The sequence below is a fragment of the Emys orbicularis genome, chromosome 3 (genome assembly GCF_028017835.1).
Source record: "Emys orbicularis isolate rEmyOrb1 chromosome 3, rEmyOrb1.hap1, whole genome shotgun sequence".
In the NCBI taxonomy this organism is placed as follows: Eukaryota; Metazoa; Chordata; order Testudines; family Emydidae; genus Emys; species Emys orbicularis.
The window spans coordinates 16,078,422-16,098,782 of record NC_088685.1 but is presented as its reverse complement, the minus strand read 5'-3'; the positions used below and the strand labels follow the sequence as shown (position 1 = coordinate 16,098,782).

Sequence of the window (20,361 nt, the reverse complement as noted above, 5' to 3'; positions counted from 1 at the left end):
GTGTGCCGCGGAACAGTGGTTGAAAAACACTGATTTACAGTGTCACTTGGAAGTGAGAACAGGTATTTGCATGGTGCTTTTGTAGCCAGCATTGCAAGGTATTTAGGTGCCAGATATGCTAAACATTTGTATGTCCCTTCATGCTTCTGCCACCATTCCAGAGGCATGCGTCCATGCTGATGACACTTGTTAAAAAAAATATTAATTACATTTGTGACTGAACTCCTTGGAGGAGAATTGTATGTCTCCTGCTCCGTTTTATCTGCATTCTGCCATATATTTTATGTTACAGCAATCTCAGATGATGACCCAGCACGTTGTTCATTTTAAGAACACTTTCACTCTATTTTTGACAAAACGCAAAGAAAGTACCAATGTGAGATTTCTAAAGATAGCTACAGCACTCAACCCAAGGTATAAGAATCTGAAGTGCCTTCCACAGTCTGGGAGGGATGAGGTGTGGCGCATGCTTTCAGAAGTCTTAAAAGAGCAACACTCCGATGCGGAAACTACAGAACCCGAACCACTATGAGCAGAACCTGTCATCAGCATGGATGCATGTCCTCTGGAAAGGTGGTTGAAGCATGAAGGGACATACGAATCTTCAGCGCATCTGGCATGTAAATATCTTGCAACATCAGCTACAACAGTGCCATACGAACGCCTGTTATCACTTTCAGGTGACATCGTAAACAAGAAGCGGGCAGCATTAATTCCTGCAAATGTAAACAAACTTGTTTGTCTGAGCAATTGGCTGAACAAGAAGTAGGACTGAGTGGACATGTAGGCCCTAAAGTTTTACATTTTGTTTGTGAATGCAGTTTTTTTTGTACATAATTCTACATTTATAAGTTCAACTTTAGTGCTAAAGAGATTGCACTACCGTACTTGTATTAGGTGAATTGAAAAATACTATTTCTTTGGTTTTCTACAGTGCAAATATTTGTAATACAAAGTGTGCAGTGCTCAGTTTATATTTATTTTTTATCTGTGTTGTAATTGAAATCAATATATTTGAAAATGTAGAACACTACCATTTTTAAAAAATTTTCATTCTATTATTGTTTAACAGTGTAATTAATTGCAATTATTTTTTTTAATTGCTTGATAGCCCTATATTTAAGTTGATTGTGCCTCTTTAAATTTACAGTACAGGTGTATGGTAGAGTTAATGTGATATAACAACATCCAGGTTCACCTGCAGACAGATTTAAGGTATATTTAGATTTTTACATTTTAAACATCTGGACTTTTTCCTAAAACCTTCTCCTCTCTCCTTAAAACATTAACTTGGCCCTTTCATCACAACACACAGATATCTGTATTACAGTGGTTAATCAGTAGGAAGGCTACACCTAGAATTGTTTTTCACAACTCAGCCAGCAGCAGTAGAGAAAAACAGCCAGTGGAACCAGGTACAGCAGTACCACTAAGGGAAGCAGGATCTGAAATCCAGCTGAGGTTGCTCTTCTCTCTTCTAGCATCTCCAGACCCAGCATTGTGCAGGGGAGACCTCCTGTCTGGGGGCTCCAGAGCCTATGCAGTCCCACACTTCTGAGCCATGTTTGTTCCTGGACAAAAGGAACTTGTGGCAGGAGCCAGCTAAAAACTCAACCAGCAACAGCAGAGGAAAGCAGCTGCAGCAGTGGCCTGGAATCTGATGACAGCAGCAGCCTCTCACTGGTTTTTACTGCATTTACACTGGAGTTCTCTCCTCTCTGATCGGTGGCTGTTGGCTCCTGCTCCATTACGCCGCCTTCCTTCTGGGCTCCCATTTTTCTTTCCCCTCCTTTTAATGTCCATGCTTAGATTATTATTTTTTTAAGCTAATCTGCTCTCACCACAACCCCATCCAACTATTAAAAAAAAAGTAGCTAACATGCCCATTGCTGACCATCACGTTGTTTACTCAGATTAGATGCTCTCCTTTATCTGTCTTGCTTATTTAGATTGTAAATTCTTTGGAGCATGGACAGACTCCTGTGTGTACAGTGCCTAGCACAGTGGTATCCTAATCTAAGGGCTTGTCTATATTTACCGCGCTGGTTCGGCGGCAGGCAATCGAACTTCTGGGTTCGATTTATCGCGTCTTGTCTGGACGCGATAAATCGAACCCAGAAGTGCTCGCCGTCGACTCCGGTAATCCTGCTCGGCGCGAGGAGTACGCGGAGTCGACGGGGGAGCCTCCCTGCCGCGTCTGGACCGCGGTAAGTTCGAACTAAGGTACGTCGACTTCAGCTACGTTATTCACGTAGCTGAAGTTACGTACCTTAGGTCGAATTGGGCGGGTTAGTGTAGACCAGGCCTTAGTATGGTCCCTAAGTGCTGCCATAAATAATTAATGAGTATGGTGTATTTTAAACTGTGTAAACTGCCCCTGCTGTAAGCATGTCACCTCTCCTCAGACTGCACTTTCACACATTATCACGTTTACTAAAGAAGCAAAGGAGCACCCAGCTCGTGCAGAAGAAAGTTTTGGTGAAGAAGGTGTGCTCTTTTCTCAATCATGATCAACCAACATTCATGCATGGTAATAGGTGGCACGCTGGTGCTGTCTTTCCACTAAAACATGAAACCAAGGTTCTGAACAGTAATGGCTCATGAACAGTTTTGGAAAGAATAGGGGTACATCCTGGACAAATTAAAAATGTTGGTAATTAAACTTGGCCTACCCCAGATTGCCTCTAATTTCATCAGGATACGATAAGCTTTCTCTTACTGTTAAACAATTAGCACAAATTTGCTGGCTGAAGTATCCTTCTGTATATAATTGAAATTCCTCTTCTACTGAAGGAATTGTTCTGCTTCAGTATAAGAAGATATTTTTGCACTGCAACTTGCAAGCTCACATGATTACAAACCAGCCAAAGTGTTCTAGTCAGTTGGAAGCAGCCCAGATTTCAGATATACTTGCTTTTCCTATGTTATCATTGGTGGGTCACAATCACTTTGCCTCGGTTTCCCTATCAGTAAAAAGATACAAATTACATACTGTATATGATAGGCAGAATAAATGCCTGTTTGTAATGAATTATGAAATAAACTTCAGATTGGGAAGGGAAAATATGAAATTAGCAACTCTCACTGACATACACATACATTTATAGTTATGGAGACAGTAGGAATTTCTAAAAGGTTTTGTATTGCAACACTGGCTCTTTAATTGCAGTGAGACACTGTAGGTAAAGCTCTCTTTTCTCTTAAGAGCTGTGGTGTTTAATGCTGTGCACAATTAGTTTTCCTGTTATTCTTTATTTACACTCCTTTACAGTGTACACACTACACCTAGTTTTAACTAAAGAAAGCTAAGTAGCTATCCAAAAATACAACCATTCACTGTAGTTAAACTTTAAATGAAGATAGCAGATCTTACCATTTGCTTTCCACCATGGTCATTAAGTGGATGTGAAGAAAGTAGTTGTAAAGACCCTCTTTCATTTTCACAGCAAAGTAGGCAATATCCTTTCATTATTTGACAATGTGTTTTATTATTTAAAAAAAAGTAGAAATCATTGCTACTTATACAGATCACAGTATTTTTACCTAATCCTTGCGTGTCTGAATCATGAGTAGTCTAGTGAAATCAACGGGACTATTTACTTGAATGAGACAAAAATTTGGTCCTCTAAATATTTCTCTAGTTGAATACAACCTGTTCTAGAATCAGTTACTAAGCAGACCATAAAATTTAAGTTCGGGTGATTAATGGTTGTTTACAAAAGAACATCTTTATTGATAAGAAACATATGACATGGATCAGGAACATTCTCTTCACATATATCGACATTCATGTACCCTGAAAGCCTTTTATATGCAAGAAAATGTAAAGGAGTGTACTTCATTTGTTCCAGAGACCTCCAAATGTACTTTTATTTCAAAAAGGACCATCATTTTTATATAAATTCACAATCTTTTGCTTGCTCTTACTACAAAGCACACACCAAACTTCCATATAATGTATATTAATATTCCTTTTGCACACTGAACTCTGATACCAAGAAACAACATGGAACAGCCTTCACCTTATTGTAATATTTTTAATTTTTTTTTTAACCCAAATGCCTCCATTAATAGATAAATGAAGTGGTCTAACTGATTACATGAAATGATGTAATTCACCTATACCCATTTACTTTTCACAAAGATGAAATTTTATAATACTCTATACTCTGGAAAAGGCACAATGCAAGGTAATAAGAGTTGTGGTGCATGGCATACAAAAACAGGACTAAAGTGTAGAAATCATCTGTCATTACCACATTTTTCCCATTGGCAAGGCTATTCACTCTTTTCCGATGTTTCAACAATGTTTAGATAGGTAAGATCAAAAACAATGGTGCATGTGCAGTTATACCTAGAGAGCACTAGGGGGCCCCACTGGCATAGTGCATAACTTGCCCTTTTAAATTGATTTTTGCTGCTTTCTTCAGAATTTGTGGTTTCAATTATAAATCAAATTAAGAAAGCTTTTTATGTTTCAAATGTAGACTCTACAGCATAAACAGGCACCTCTGCTATATGAAATATCAGGAAAGATGTGAATATCTTTCAGGCCAAACTATGCCCTATTCAGAGGCTATATAAGTAGTTTGATGGGAGCCTGAGGGCTGCTCCTAATTCCATAAAATGGAGCATGCTGCAGCCACACTCTTTGGTAATATGGAGATGCAGCCGAGAGACCATCACCCTCTCCTCAGATCAAGAGAGCAGCTTGTGCTGGAAACCTGTAGTCTCTATGCTACACCTCCATATTAATAAGGAAGACCACAAGGTACATTTGGTCCCCAGTTCTCACCTTAGGTTCCCATACTTCATGCTCTCTTGTTTTCTAGTTTTACTTGGTCTGCAGTGCAACTTTCCTGTCTTGTGGCTTCAAATAGGAGATTAAAGAAGGGAATACCAAGAATCCCCTAGAGTTTTTCTTTTAATTTACCAGTCTCTTAATCCTTTCAGTAATTGTAACAGATGCTGGGCACAAAGTTCTGCCATTACAAATCCCCTGGTGCAAGTAGTGCTGGGGAAATCTTAGCACCATACATTGCAGATGCTCAAGTAACACCTACTCTTACCGCATGAAAGAAAAGCCCAATTCCATTCTTGGCTCTCCCACTTGCTATATTTTTACTAAGGTGTAGCTAGATACTTTGTTGAGCTAGCTCTTTGCTTGAGTGGACCTTGCACATGCAATTTTAAAGAGACAGTAGAACATGATTTAATGAAATTGCTTTGAGGCAGTATATCAAAATGTTTAGAAAAAGATTTACCAATTTTTCCATGAACATCTTTAACATTACCACAGTGTTCCTTAACATTACTATGGTTCCTTCAACTATATCTCCCTATAAGGGCAAAATTAAATATTTTAATGGCAAAAACTGAATTTTACCCACCTTCGGCAAAAGGGAAATTATTTAAGCACTTGAGACTAATGTTAGGAAAATGCATCAAAACCATGAAAACGTTTTACAAACATTAACTAAACTGTTTAATATACATACTATGTTTCCCTTATTTGTCCTTTGTATAGGGCTAACAGAGGAATCTTCAAAAGATACAGGCAGCACTGAAAAGTATAAACTTGAATGTTGCTGAAAAACTATACCAGCATTTTGCCAAATGTATTTAAATCAACTGAGTCATTTCCTTCATCTAAAAGAAAGAAAAAGGTTTGACCCACAGTCCGAGACAGACATTTGGAATAAACACTTCATTGATAGTGACCTGTATCAACAACAAAGAACATGAGCAAACAAGCAGCTCTAGTAAAGTCACCTTTAAGGAGACATTAGTTTAAAACTGTAGGAATCTTAATGGATCCGCAGCTTTTCCATCAAATCCTCTTAATGAAGGAGATTTTCTGATATGCAACAGAACACTTGGAAAGCAGGCATCAAATGGTAGGTTTATATCTTGTGCTTCCTACTTGCAAACAGTTTGGAACTTATCTTGCAAAGTGCTTTGAGGGGCACAGTATTTTACAGGATTAGGCCTTTGAAGGACAGCAATACAAAACTTTAAGGACATGTCTACTCAGAGTCCAAATCAAGAGTTAAGCCTCAAAAGCTACTGATGCAGCAGCACTCACCAATGCTGAATCCACATTAGTAACTTGTTTTCTGGGGTGTGTTTATATACGCACATATATAAACATGCCCACTCTGAGTTTTTATAATCAATTATTGTAACTAGTGGTTTTGTAAGTCACCCTCTTGATTCAGTCCTCTTGCAGTATTAGATAGGTGTGGCAAGATCAGTAGTTGCAGAAGGACTTCAGAGCAGTGAGTGCAGGTGGTAGCAAATAGGTAGGACTAATTTGTAACTAGATTTTTGATCTGCAGATGACTGATTTGTGATAGAGAAGAATTTGATTTAAATTCTTTTCAGAAAGACAGCATATTTTGGTTGTAAAACCCAAGTAAGTGGGCCAGGAAGATCTTAGTATAAGGGTGACCCAGCAGTGGAGTACAGCCAGTGTAGGAGCGCTGACATCACACCCTCTTCCTTGCTGACAGCATAGTGGTATAAAGTGCGCTTACTGAATAGTTGAGCATTAGCAGAAGTTTGTCTGAACACTCCAATCTGAGATAGTTTAACAGCCCCGTGTGACTTTTATAGGCCAGCATAATATAGAAACAGCTCTGAGGCTTCTTTAACACAGCAGTGGAAGTAATGCTCATAGCAATAGGGCAGTGTTTTATGTCAGCATTCCACACCATCCCCTGACTTCCACTCTATATGCCGTGGGAATACCCAGGAGTCTGGTCCATAATCGTTGCCATGCCAATTTTACCTAGTGCCAGCTGAAGACATTTCATATAGGTGGGATACAGGGCAAAGAGAGGAAGAAATTGTGCTCTTCTGCCAAGGTGCAAGTTCAAACTACTGCAAACTTTCTAGATCTAAGCTTGTAACTCGGGAATTTTAATAAATCTGTTTTATTTTCCAGTTTATAAATGCTGTTTCTTATGTTTCTCTAAGAGATGTATGGTGGAAAGTGTTACATTGCACTTTTGGCATTTGTACATTTTTTTATCCTTGTGTGTTTTTACATGTTTCTCCAGAGCACACCTATCTATAGTGGAAAACTCACACTCGTTGCAGCGTAACTTTAAATGAGTTAGTAAGTGGCGCTTCAGGTGGCTAGAAGTGCGGAAAGCAAGAGCACACTGATCACATTTGTATGGCTTTTCACCTGTATGAATTCTCAAATGCTGCTTGAAGTTTCCACTATGGGCAGTAGCATAGCCACACTCTTCACACTTGTATATTTTGACAGGTAGCAGCGATTGCTCTTGGACTTTGCTACTAGCCAGGTTTTTTTCATCTGAGTGTGAAGCCAAATGCCACTTAAGGGATTGCCATTTGTCTGTTGAATAGTCACAGTTCCTACATTTGAGGCGTTCCATCTTTAAGTGCACAAGCTTGTGTCGATTTAGATGACCTGAAGTACGAAACTTCTTCTGACAAGTGTCACAGCTGTGGGGTTTTTCACCTGTATGAATCCTTGTGTGTAGCTTGAGGTTGCTTAAAACATAAGTGATGTAATTACACTGTTCACACTTGTAAAGTTGTGAAAGACTTCGTGATGGCAGAACATGTTCATTTTCTTTGCCCTCATGAACATCCATCTGTTTCTGAAGGTCTTCTGAGCTGAATATGGAACGGACACACTTTACGTCTTTTGAGGAAATAAGATCTTCCCTTTTAGGGCAGGTGCCCTTATGTATTTCACAGTGCAATTTAAGTTCGTCTGAAGTGCTGCCCAAATAATGGCAATGGTCACATTCTTGACCTTTCTTTATGTGCATAAGACTATGTCTCCGCAAATGGCTGGAGGTGCGAAACATCTTGTTGCACTCTTTACACTCAAATGGTTTTTCACCAGTGTGTATTCTAAAATGCAGCTTAAGGTTGCTAAAAATATAAGTGGAATAATCACATTGTTGACACTTGAACAGTTTGTGAGAAGGCCCAATAGGAGGCTGTACATCAATACACTTAGCATTTTCCTCAGCCTTGGGAGCATTTGTAACTATCTCATTACATTCCTGAACTTGTGAATGAGTGACCTTCTGAAAAAACAGATGCTTCTCTTTGCAAAACACTAAATCACACTGATCGCTCTTGTAAATACTGAAAAGAGTTTCTGATCCAGTCCTCACAACAGGCAAATTGTTGGTTCCCTGGCCGCTTTGGCACGTTTTTTTGCTACAGCATATATTCATATCCCTATCAAATTCATTCTCCTGTTCAAGTTCTGCTCCTGAAGCCAGCATTTCATGTGTCTCATTAAGCAGGTGATCATCCCATTTATTGTCAGAACCAGAAGAAACCCAATCCTTTTGGTAATCATTGTCATCTTTACATGCTTTGCTTTTACTGTATTCATTACTCTCATTTGCAAACCTCTCATCACAGCCTTTAACTTGGGTATGAAATTTCTCATGAAAGCAGAGCAGTCCTTTAGAGTAAAATACTAAGTTACACTGATCACATGTATAGCTCTTTGGAGGACTTTTAGTTCTCTTCCCCTCGACAGGCAAGCCAAGGTGTTGCTTCCCTTGGCACAATTCTTTGCCAGCATGTATATTTGTGTGTCTCTTTAAGCCACTTGTACTTGTGAATGATGACTGGCAGAATTCACAGGAATACGGCTTAGCCCCTGTATGAATGTAACTGTGTTTCACCATGCTTGCAAAATACAGTGAAAAAAATGTACAGAACCTGCATTTGTACAGTCTATAGCCAGCATGCCAGTACATGTGATTTAGCATATAGGACAAGCTAACACAAGAATAGTCACACTGGGGACACTGATAAGGTTGTCTGCCTTTATGTCCCTTCATATGATAAACAAAAAGCTTAGGATCTGGTGAAGCAAAGAGACAAATTTTACAAGAAAAAATAACTGGAGCATCTGCAGTTTTACAGTCCCTTTCAATTTTGATGAAGAATTTCTCATACTTACTTTCCTTTTTTTTATTCGCAGATTGTGTTTTTGCTGGGTTCTCCTTCCTGGCTTTTTCAGTGTTCATACTTCTACCTTTTCTTGTATTTTTCAATCTGGTCATTTTCTTATGAAATTTAAGATGGCGTTTAACGTTGACAGAAAAGAAAAAGCTTCTTTGGCAAAAGCAGCATTTGTGAATTTTTTTATCCTGATGTGCTGAATAAACATGTTTCTTTAGAATATTTTTATTTGTACACACAGAGCTACAAAACCTGCATTTCACATTCAGTGTCTTCTCATGCTTGCACGTAGAACAAGATCCCATAGAAAGAGCTTCGCTGTTATGCTCATTACCTAATAGGAATGTCTCTTCTTGATGCTTTGCATTTGGGTGTTTTATAATCACATGAGAAACATCACAATCTTCTTGCTTATCCATCTCCCTGGGAGAATGAATTACAGACTGATGAATAAACTCTTCAGAAATATTTAATCCAGGATTATCACAAGTAGTCATTGCCAAGTCCCCTACATCTTCTAGCAACTCTCCTGCTGTAGAAAAGTCACCATTAATACAAGTAAAAAAAATACTTTGGACTTGCTCTATTTCTTTTACAGCATTCAGATCTTCAAATTTGCTATCCATTCCACAATTCAGAGTTTCATCTGTAGAGCCATTTCTCATTCTTGTTCTGTCATCAGTTTTATTCTTTGCTGTCTCTAAAGGGACAGTACCTAAAAATGTAAGAAAAATACATGTGACATGTCATCCAGTAATCTTCTACAGCCTGGCATGATCTCAGTAACTCCCACCTAAGTTATGATAGGCTAAATGGAGAAAACAAAAAAGCCCTAGTGATAAAAGTGGAGAATTACTGACTGCCAGCAGAGTTTATATTCAGAGTAGGGAATGCCACTCACTGATGCTAAAAAAGGTAAAATGATTTCCTTATATAATTTCACTCAGCTGTAGTAGAAGTGGACCACACAACATAACTACTGGTTCTCCAAGAGTATTCACCAACAGCCATATCTTCATAGCCCTTAACTTTGCTCACCAATAAGGATGAGGTAAAGTGCTAAATTAGTGACTGAAACCACTGACTAGAGGTATAAATAATGTAGGAGAGGTGCAGGGCAAGCTTCCCCCAACAATGGGGGGGGAAGGGATAGCTCAGTGGTTTGAGCATTGGCCTGCTAAACCCAGGGTTGCAAATTCAATCCTTGAGGGGGCCACTTAGGGATCTGGGGCAAAATCAGTACTTGGTCCTGCCTAGTGAAGGCAGGGGGCTGGACTCCATGACTTTTCAGGGTCCGTTCTAGGAGATAGGATATCTCCATTAATTTTAAAAATTAAAAAAAAAAAAAAATTATTTAAATTTATTTATTTTAAAATTTAAATTTAAACCTGCAATACATCTGTTATTTTGGTCCTGGCCTACTTGTGAGCACAAACTGCTGATTGGACAAAGTCTGTGCAGAAATTTTGTCCTGGGCATGAGAATGAGACCAAGTTCATTTTCATTCACACCAGTAAATCATGTACCACGTTTCTCCATACAATCATAGAATGAACACTTCTGTGGACAGGTCTTGAAAATTTACCTAATGCCTAATAGTCTGATGACTCAGTTTACTAGCCAGGATGGAAAATGCCTGTGCCACCATGGTGCCACTCCACTCCAAATTAAAGGAACAGAACAGCTGTGTACCATTATAACACTGGCAATCATCTTTCTATTTCATAAATGTATTGCATGTGCCTCTACTAGGGGTGGTCAAATAGCAGAAGTCAGAGTATATCAAATTCCACCATTATTAATCTTTTTCTTTCCTATAATACAATATGGTGTAACTTTATCCTGAGCTGTCTTCAGTGCACTTCCTTTCTCTTCCCCATTTCCCACTCCTGTGTTTTGTACCTCTCTTTTCTCACTTCTTCCCCAATCTCTCTCAATACCATACTTCTGTTTTTTAACCTTAGCTCATGACTATGTCTTTGTCCTTTTCTCTCTCCCTCTCTCTTACCTTCAGTCTCAACACATCTCTCTGCTTCTTTACAATGGAGTGCTGGCTGGCACTCTTGAGTGCTGTCAGAGGAACTGATTGCAGAGGTCTCACGTTCCTTTCCATCTTTAAATATTGCTCCTGGAATCAACTGCCTAGTTGTCTCAATAGTCAGACCATCTCTATCCTTATTGTCACCACATGAGAGAGGAACAGGAACCTTTTGGCAATCGATGTCATCCTTGCATTCTTTGCTTTCGACACAACCATTTACCTCTCCAGGGTCCATTCTGGGAGCTGACAGACATGACAGATAATTTTGGCTGAGTTTGCTACTGCCCAGAGCATATTGATCACTTAAAGAAACTTGGGGTGAATTTAATTTCTCAAACACACTTAGAGTAACCTGCTCTTTCTCTGGACATTTTAGAACAACTTCTTCATTCAAGCTGGGCTGCACTTGACTCCTTAGATCATCACCACTTGAAGGCACCTGCTTTTCCTCTTTGCTTTTTTTTAGATCACCATCATTGGAAGTGGCCACCTCTTCTTCTTCACTCTTCAAAATATCATCACTACTCAAGATTGCCTGCTCTTCATCTTCACTTTCTAGAAAATCATCATCACTCAGCACAAAGATAGTGATGGGAAGGTCAATTTCAAAGACATCAGACTCTGAAAACAGACAAAAACAGTATTAGCGCTCCTTCCAAAAAAAAAAACCAAGGCACCTAACTCTCTTCAATGTAGAGTAAGATAGAAGCCCATCTACATAATCAAAAATTGCATTGCTACTTGGCAGTTCCAAGATCTACTGCGCACAACATTTCTAAGACACCTTGTTTCCATACCCATGCTTCACAGGCATTGCAACCACCAGCGGAAAACACAATTTCTGAGCACATCTCAGCCCAGCCTGTAGCTTTGTCAATGCAGTCCACACCAGAAATCTACATATTGTGCAGTGTTACAGCTACGTCTCCCAGCTTCACGCCACAATGCAATCTCCATCAGCAGGCATGAGAACTATTACTCTTATTTGTATTACAATAGAGCATAGAGGCCACAACTGAGATCAGGATCCCATTATGGTAGGCACTGTACTCTCATACTTGCACGCACACACACTACGAACGTCAGACCCAAAGTTAGTTTACAATCTAAATATACAACACAAGCAAAGGGTAGGAAGGGAAACAGGCACAGAGAGGAAAAGCGATTTGATCAAGGTCACACAAGAGGGCAGTGACATAGGCAGGAATTGAATCCAAGTCTCCTGACTTCCAGTCCAGTGCCCTATCCACCAGACCACACTGCCTCAAGACACCAAGGTTCTCACTGGTCTTGGCTCTGCTAGAGAAATGTCTGGAGAGAATATGAAAAATAAAGTTTATTACTAAATATGCTTTAATAAATATAAAAACGAAAGAAAAACATTTTTCTTCTTCTCTTGTAAATTAAAAAGTTTCCTAATTTCTAAACATCTATATGAAGTGAGAGCTCTGTGTCCTACGTTCTTATAAAAATACATAATCTAAAAAAATCCCACCTACACACTTCTGTATTTCCTCACACAGTTTTGTTTTTTTTTAAATTTACTTTTAGGGAGGAGTGGTGGGGGTAGGAATGTGAGAAGAGGGATCAGGGGTCATCTTATCATCTAACTTAAATTCAGAGGGGTAGCCGTGTTAGTCTGAATCTGTAAAAAGCAACAGAGAGTCCTGTGGCACCTTTAAGACTAACAGATGTATTGGTGCATAAGCTTTCGTGGGTGAATGCCCACTTCGTCAGACGCATGTAATGGAAATTTCCAGAGGAAGGTAATTTCCATTACATGCATCTGACGAAGTGGGCATTCACCCACGAAAGCTTATGCTCCAATACATCTGTTAGTCTTAAAGGTGCCACAGGACCCTCTGTTGCTTTTAACTTAAATTCTTAACTCTTCGGGGAGCAGGAATTATGTGTTCCTATTTGTCTGCAGAGCACCATGCTCAGCTACAGCACTGTCACAACGTAAGAACAGCCATACTGGGTCCAACCAATGGTCCATCTAGCCCAGTATTCTGTCTTCCGACAGTGACCAATGCAGATGCTTCAGAGGGAATGAACAGACACGGGCAATTAATTTAGTGAGCCATCTCCTGTCGCCCAGGAGGGTAAGGGACACCCAGAGCATGGGGTTAAAGTCTATGAGATGATGAAGAATGTAAGGTCAGAAGGGACCATCATGATCATCTAGTCTGACATTCTGCACATTGGAGGCCACAGAACCTCACCCACTTCTGTAATAGACCCCTAACCTCTGGGTGGTTACTGAAGTCCTCAAATCATGGTTTAAAGACTTCAAGTTACAGAGAATCCACTATTTACACTAGTTTAAACCTACAAGTGACCCATGCCCCATGCTGCAGAGGAAGGCAAAAAAAAAAAAAAACCCACCGGGGGTCTCTGCTAATCTGGCTTGAGGGAAAATTCTTTCCCGACCCCAAATATGGCAATCAGTTAGACTCTGAGCATATGGGCAAGACCCACCACCCAGACACCTGGGAAAGAATTCTCTGTAGTAACTCAGAGCCCTCCCCATCTAGTGTCCTTAATAGCCATTGATGGACCTATCCTCCATGAAATTATCTAATTCTTTTTTGAATCCTGTTATACTTTTGGCCTTCACAACTTTCCCTGGCATATTGTGAAGAAGTACTTCCTTGTGTTTGTTCTAAATCTGCAGCCCATTAATTTCATCAGAAGATCCCTGGTACTTATGTTATGTGGAGGGGTAAATAATACTTCCCTATTCACTTTCTCCACACCATTCAAGATTTTATAGACCTCTGTCATATCCCCCTTAGTCTTGTCCATGCTGAACAGTCCCAGTCTTTTTAATCTCTCCTCCTATGGAAGATGTTCCATACCCCTAATCATTTTTGTTACCCTTCTCTGTACCTTTTCAAATTCTAATACATCTTTTTTGAGATGGGGTGACCAGAACTGCATGCAGTATTCAAGGTGTGGGCATACTATGGATTTATATAGCGGTATTATATCATCTTCTGTCTTATTATTTATCTCTTTCCTAATGGTTTCAAACATTCTGTTAGCTTTTTTTGACTGCTGCTGCACGTTGAGTGGATGTTTTCAGAGAACAGAAATTAAAAGGTGCAGGGATTTCACTCTAGTCACTGTAAGCTGCATGGACACTTTTCAGAGACACCATAATAGAGGCCCAACTTAAATGTACACCCCAAATTAAAAAAAAACACAATAAAAGAACTAAAAAAGAGCAACTGTGGCTTAACAACCATGTAAAAGAAGCAGTGGGAGATGAAACGGCATCTTAAAAAGTGGAAGTCAAATCCTAGTGAGGTAAATAGACAGGAGCATAAACACTGCCAAATTAAGTGTAAAAATGTAATAAGAAAAGCCAAAAAGGAGTTTGAAGAACAGCTAGCCAAAAACTCAAAAGGTAATAACAAAATGTGTTTTAAGTACATCAGAAGCGGGAAGCCTGCTAAACAACCAGTGGGGGCCCTGGACGATCGAGATACAAAAGGAGCACTTAAAGACAATAAAGTCATTGCGGAGAAACTAAGTGAATTCTTTGCTTCAGTCTTCACGCCTGAGGATGTTAGGGAACTTCCCAAACCTGAGCCGGCTTTTGTAGGTGACAAATCTGAGGAATTGTCACAGATTGAGGTGTCACTAGAGGAGGTTTTGGAATTAATTGATAAACTTAATAGTAACAAGTCACCGGGACCAGATGGCATTCACCCAAGAGTCCTGAAAGAACTACTAACTATGGTTTGTAATCTGTCCTTTAAATTGGCTTCTATACCCAATGACTGGAAGATAGCTAATGTAACGCCAATATTTAAAAAGGGCTCTAGAGGTGATCCCGGCAATTACAGACCGGTAAGTCTAACATCAGTACTGGGCAAATTAGTTGAAACAATAGTAAAGAATAAAATTGTCAGACACATAGAACATAAATTGTTGGGCAAAAGTCAACATGGTTTCTGTAAAGAGAAATCATGTCTTACTAATCTATTAGAGTTCTTTGAAGAGGTCAACAAACATATGGACAAGGGGGATCCAGTGGACATAGTATATTAGATTTCCAGAAAGCCTTTGACAAGGTCCCTCACCAAAGGCTCTTACGTAAATTAAGTTGTCATGAGATAAGAGGGAAGATCCTTTCATGGACTGAGAACAGGTTAAAAGACAGGGAACAAAGGGTAGGAATAAATGGTAAATTTTCAGAATGGAGAGGGGGTAACTAGTGGTGTTCCCCAAGGGTAAATCCTAGGACCAATCCTATTCAACTTATTCATAAATGATCTGGAGAAAAGGGTAAAAAGTGAGGTGGCAAAGTTTGCAGATGATACTAAACTGCTCAAGATTGTTAAGACCAAAGCAGACTGTGAAGAACTTCAAAAAGAGCTCACAGAACTAAGTGATTGGGTAACAAAATGGCAAATGAAATTTAATGTGGATAAATGTAAAGTAATACACATTGGGAAAAATAACCCCAACTATATATATACACAATATGATGGGGGCTAATTTAGCTACAACTAATCAAGAAAGAGATCTTGGAGTCATCGTGGATAGTTCTCTGAAGACATCCACGCAGTGTGCAGCGGCAATCAAAAAGGCAAACAAGATGTTAGGAATCATTAAAAAGGGGATAGAGAATAAGACAGAGAATATCTTATTGCCCTTATATAAATCCATGGTATGCTCACATCTTGAATACTGCGTACAGATGTGGTTCCCTTATCTCAAAAAAGATATACTGGCATTAGAAAAGGTTCAGAGAAGGGCAACTAAAATGATTAGGGGTTTGGAACGGGTACCATATGAGGAGAGATTAAAGAGGCTAGGACTTTTCAGCTTGGAAAAGAGGAGACTAAGGGGGGATATAATAGAGGTATATAAAATCATGAGTGATGTGGAGAAAGTGAATAAGGAAAAGTTATTTACTTGTTCCCATAATATAAGAACTAGGGGCCACCAAATGAAATTAATGGGCAGCAGGTTAAAAAAAAAATAAAAGGAAGTTCTTCACACAGCGCACAGTCAACTTGTGGAACTCCTTGCCTGAGGAGGTTGTGATGGCTAGGACTGTAACAGGGTTTAAAAGAGAACTGGATAAATTCATGGAGGTTAAATCCATTAATGGATATTAGCCAGGACGGGTAAAGAATGGTGTCCCAAGCCTCTGTTTGTTAGAGGGTGGAGATGGATGGCAGGAGAAAAGTTTTCAGGACCAAAAAGTCATCTCATACAGTTTCATCTTGAGTATTCACACTGTCACCCCTGCAGGACTTTGTGAGTCATTTGGCATAGCTCACCTATTGTTTGGGACAGAACATCCCAGGTTTATTAGGTAGGAATTCACCAAGTAATTTAACACAATTGCTACTCTGGATTTTGTTCCAGGTTACAAACCTTATTTCCCGATTACAATCGTAAGGATTTTTGGTACCGAGGCGGATAGCGTCACATCAGCAGAGCTCGCTTCGCCAAGGAGCTCAGGCACCTGTGACTCAAATGAGCCCAGAGGCATCATCTCTGCTGGAGACTAGTGGTCACGCTGCCACCCGGCCGGCCGGGCAAGCGGGACTCGCAGGCTCGAGTTCCCCGCGAACTATCCGGGGGGCAGAGGGGACCCTCGTTCTGAACGTGCCTCCACCCAGGCGAGCCAAGGGTCCCCCACCTTTGTCCCCTCGTCCCCGTGGGGGTTGGGGCTCCCTGCAGCTCAGCCAGGCCGGGGAGCCCCGGCCCCTTGCCCTCCCAGGGCTCTCCACCGCCCCGGCTGCGGCCGCCCTGACCCAACGCCCCCGGCCCAGCCCCCGTCTCAGGTGGAGGCGGCCGGACTCCTCCCGCTTCCAAATCAGGCCCGGAAACCGGCGGCTCCCCGCCGCCAGGCACCTACCGCCGCTCCCTGCCGGCTCCGGACTCAGCAGCGCCGCCGACATGGCTCGGGCCGGCCCGCAGACCTAACAACCGTCGAACACCTTGGAAACGTGCCACTGCGCGTGCGCCGAGCTTTCCGCGCGCATGCGCGTTATAGGAGCGACGCCTCAGCCCGCACCTTGCCCGGGAGAGCTTTGCTGGCGCAGGCGCGGGGGAGGGCGCAGGCTAGGGAGCCTGTGCGCTGCAAGGGGACCCTACTGCCCGGCGTGCGCCGTGCGCGCACTAACTGGGGCTCAACGTGGGGGCCGGCCCGGGGGCAAAGCCCACCGCGGGGCTGCAAGGGGCAGAGCCCCCTATACTTGGGGGTCTGGAGGGCGAGGCACCCCCCAAGTAGGAGACAAAGTTAAAAATAAGGGCACAAGGGAAAGTCCAGTCCACGCAGACTGGCTCGGAGTGGGGTGCTAAACCTGACTACAGCACTGCTTGGGTGGGTAAGACCTCCCCCCCCCATGCAGGATCTGGTAAAAAGATTTATGGAACCTAAGTGACTCCTTTAAAACTGCACCACATTTCAAAGGTGACCCCCTGTGGCTCCTCCCTCCCATCCCCCTGCAAGCAAGTTTCCCCTTTTGGGGTGACACAGAGCAGCAAATATAGCAACAAGGGTCTCCTTAAACAGACTTTCCTGGAAGGACCCCCATTGCGGTCCCCACCCCAAGGAGCTAGCAGCCTTGCCCACCCCTGCATTAGGAATCTTTCCAAGAAGGTGCTGACACACTCAAGGCACGGGGCCCCGGGCTATATATGCCCTCCCAGCTGGATTCTACCCCCAATCCTGAGCAAACCCCTCTGGGTGATGATCTAAAGGGCACCCAGATGTAGGGGCAGCTGCAATAGGGTAGGTGAGTCCCCAGCCTGTGGGGGGAGGGATAACACAGAGGGACTGGTGGCACCTTAAAGACTAACAGATTTATTTGGGCATAAGCTTTTGTGGGTAAAAAGTGGGTTTTTTACCCACAAAAGCTTATGCCCAAATAAATCTGTTCGTCTTTAAGGTGCCACTGGACTCCTTGTTTTTGTGGATACAGACTAACACGGCTACCCCACTGATACAGAGGGACTGGAGTCTCAATGGAGTGGGCATCTAGGCCAGGACCCCTGGGAGAGACCAGGACAGATGGGGTGGGGCTCAGAACACAGTTGGGGACAAATTGGTGGGAGGGGCTAGGTCACAGGGAGCAGATAGAAGGCTAGGAAAATGGGCAGATGGGGCAGGACACTGGAGAAGGGGACTGGACACAGTGGGGAATAGGAGGACTGGGAAAGGGGCAGCCTTTTTCTTCACTATTTTGGTAAAACAGTACTAATCGTTTTGCACAGTGTTGCCCCAAATGTGTCCAACTCTTGTTTCTCCATATAAGTAAGATATGCAGACCTGATTTTGACCAACAGAATAATTATTACACGATTTAGGATTCTAAGAAGCTAGAACCTAAGTGAGCTATGCCTAGCACATGTGTGAATGCCTTGGGGATTTTTTGCTTGTTTTGCTGGTAGTCTCAGCCATAAGCAATTTTTATATATTGATCTGGAAAGTATAAGCAAATGTTAGTTATGAGCATTGATGAAATATTTGTAAATTCATATACAAATGAGCTGCAGCCTTGGACTCTTGGGAAGTAGTTATTCGGGCTCTTAGGTAGGGTTACCATATTTTGAGTGTCCAAAAAGAGGACACTCCACGGGGCCCCGGCCCCGCCCCAACTCCACCCCTTCCCCAAAGTCCCCGCCCCAACTCCGCCCCCTCCCCTGCTTCCCGCGAACATTTGATTCGCGGGAAGCCTGAAGCAGGAAGCAGGCAGCAGGTAAGCTGGGGGGGGAGGAGGCGCGGTCCAGTCTGGCCCCCTCCGGCGGCCGGCCCCGGCCCTGGCCCCAGCCTGGCTCGGCTCGGGCCCTGGGGTGCCGGCCCCGGCCCAGCCCCCGGCCAAGCACCCCCGGGCCAGCCCCGGCCCAGCACCGCCAGCCCCCGGCCCGGCCCCAGCGCGCAGCCCAGCGCGGCCCCGGCCCAGCATCCCCGGCCCAGCACCGCCGGCCCCGGCCCCGGCCCCCAGCCCAGCGCACCCCCGGCCCCCGGCAGCCCGGCGCATCCCCCGGCCGCCCAGCACCCCCGGCGGCCCGGCGCACCCCCCGGCCGCCCAGCACCGCCGGCCCCCGGCAACCCGGCGCACCCCCCGGCCGCCCAGCACCACCGGCCCCCGGCCCCCCGGCGCACCCCCCGGCCGCCCAGCACCCCCGGCGGCCCGGCGCACCCCCTGGCCGCCCAGCACCACCGGCCCCCGGCCCCGGGCCAGCCCCCGGCCCAGCGGCGCCGGATTTTCCCGGACATGTCCGGCTTTTGGGGATTTCCCCCCGGACGGGGATTTGAGTCCCAAAAAGCCGGACATGTCCGGGAAAATCCGGACGTATGGTAACCCTATCTTAGGGTCTGGTTTTCAAAAATCAAGTGCAAGAGTAGGCCTAATTTGCATGCACTGTTCCTGTGATTATGCCTACAAATGGATATTTGCATGCAGAAACAGCCACGTAGCTGTGTTGCTGGGGCTGTTGGATTCTAAAAGTAACAAGACTTGACATTTCCTACAATTTATTTTAAATAGAAATCACATCAAAATGGTCAGATTCACAGAAAGTACATTTCTCTTCTGAAAAATGAAATTTCAATATGGCTGCAGATGCAACAAGCCTTACAAATAATTAGGTCCTTTAGTTGGGGGTGAAATCAGTATACCTGTGTCTTGCTCTGGAAATATCACTACCTGCCTCATGTATTTTACAGGTATCTTCTGCTTTTGATTGCAGCTTTAAAAAAAAAATCAAGATGACTTTTATAGGTATTATTATTATTCCAGAATGTTTTGGTTCTTAAGAATTGGGAGGAAGTTGCAAACTGGAAGAGATTTAGGAAGTGGCCTCTAGCTATAAACAGCATTTGGTATCTTCCACTGGAAGTAGCAAGACACAGAAACTGACTGATAGGAATTTAGTGCCATCCGATGTGTCTAATTCCATATTTGGCCTGGTTGAATTACGGTACTTCATCTTTGAGCCGCTGCCATTGAGCTACTCCTGAGAATATTTTTAGAACTGTTTTTCATATGATTTCTGTGTTCAGGAAGAAAGCAGCTATAATAATAATAATAATAATTAATAATGATAATACTTGGAGATCACTGATAGTCTTCTCATTTTACCTAAGAGGAAACTATGTCAGAGAAAGATTGTGACTTGCCCAAGGTCTCAGAGGAGGTCTACAAGAGGCAGAAATAGGACCCAGTTATCCTGAATCAAGTCCCCTGGTAGTGAAATCCTGAATTTGCTTTAACTGTAAGATCATCTTCATGGAACCATTCAGAATGTAATCCTTTAGTTATCACAGAACAGGTCCAGCACAACTTTTCCTGTCCTGGTCTAGGATTGATCATGTC

General features: G+C 42.7%; 1 protein-coding gene across 1 annotated transcript; it reads right to left on the bottom strand.

Moving 5' to 3' along the window:
- Nucleotides 1-6,947: 6,947 nt before the first annotated feature.
- Nucleotides 6,948-16,938, bottom strand: LOC135875513 (zinc finger protein 160-like). The gene is made up of 3 exons (XM_065400376.1): nt 16,896-16,938; nt 10,979-11,632; nt 6,948-9,685 (listed from the first exon to the last, which is right to left on the bottom strand). Exons 1-3 carry the CDS (start codon nt 16,936-16,938, stop codon nt 6,948-6,950), a joined length of 3,435 nt encoding a protein of 1,144 aa, XP_065256448.1.
- Nucleotides 16,939-20,361: the final 3,423 nt, after the last annotated feature.

Coding starts and splice junctions, on each gene's coding strand:
- LOC135875513 (XM_065400376.1), bottom strand. CDS start 16,938: ATGTCGGCGGCGCTGCTGAGTCCGGAGCCGGCAGGGAGCGGCG. Junction 11,633..16,895: donor GGAGCCGGCAGGGAGCGGCG/GTAGGTGCCTGG, acceptor GTCTGTTTTCAG/AGTCTGATGTCTTTGAAATT. Junction 9,686..10,978: donor GAGATGTGTTGAGACTGAAG/GTAAGAGAGAGG, acceptor TTACATTTTTAG/GTACTGTCCCTTTAGAGACA.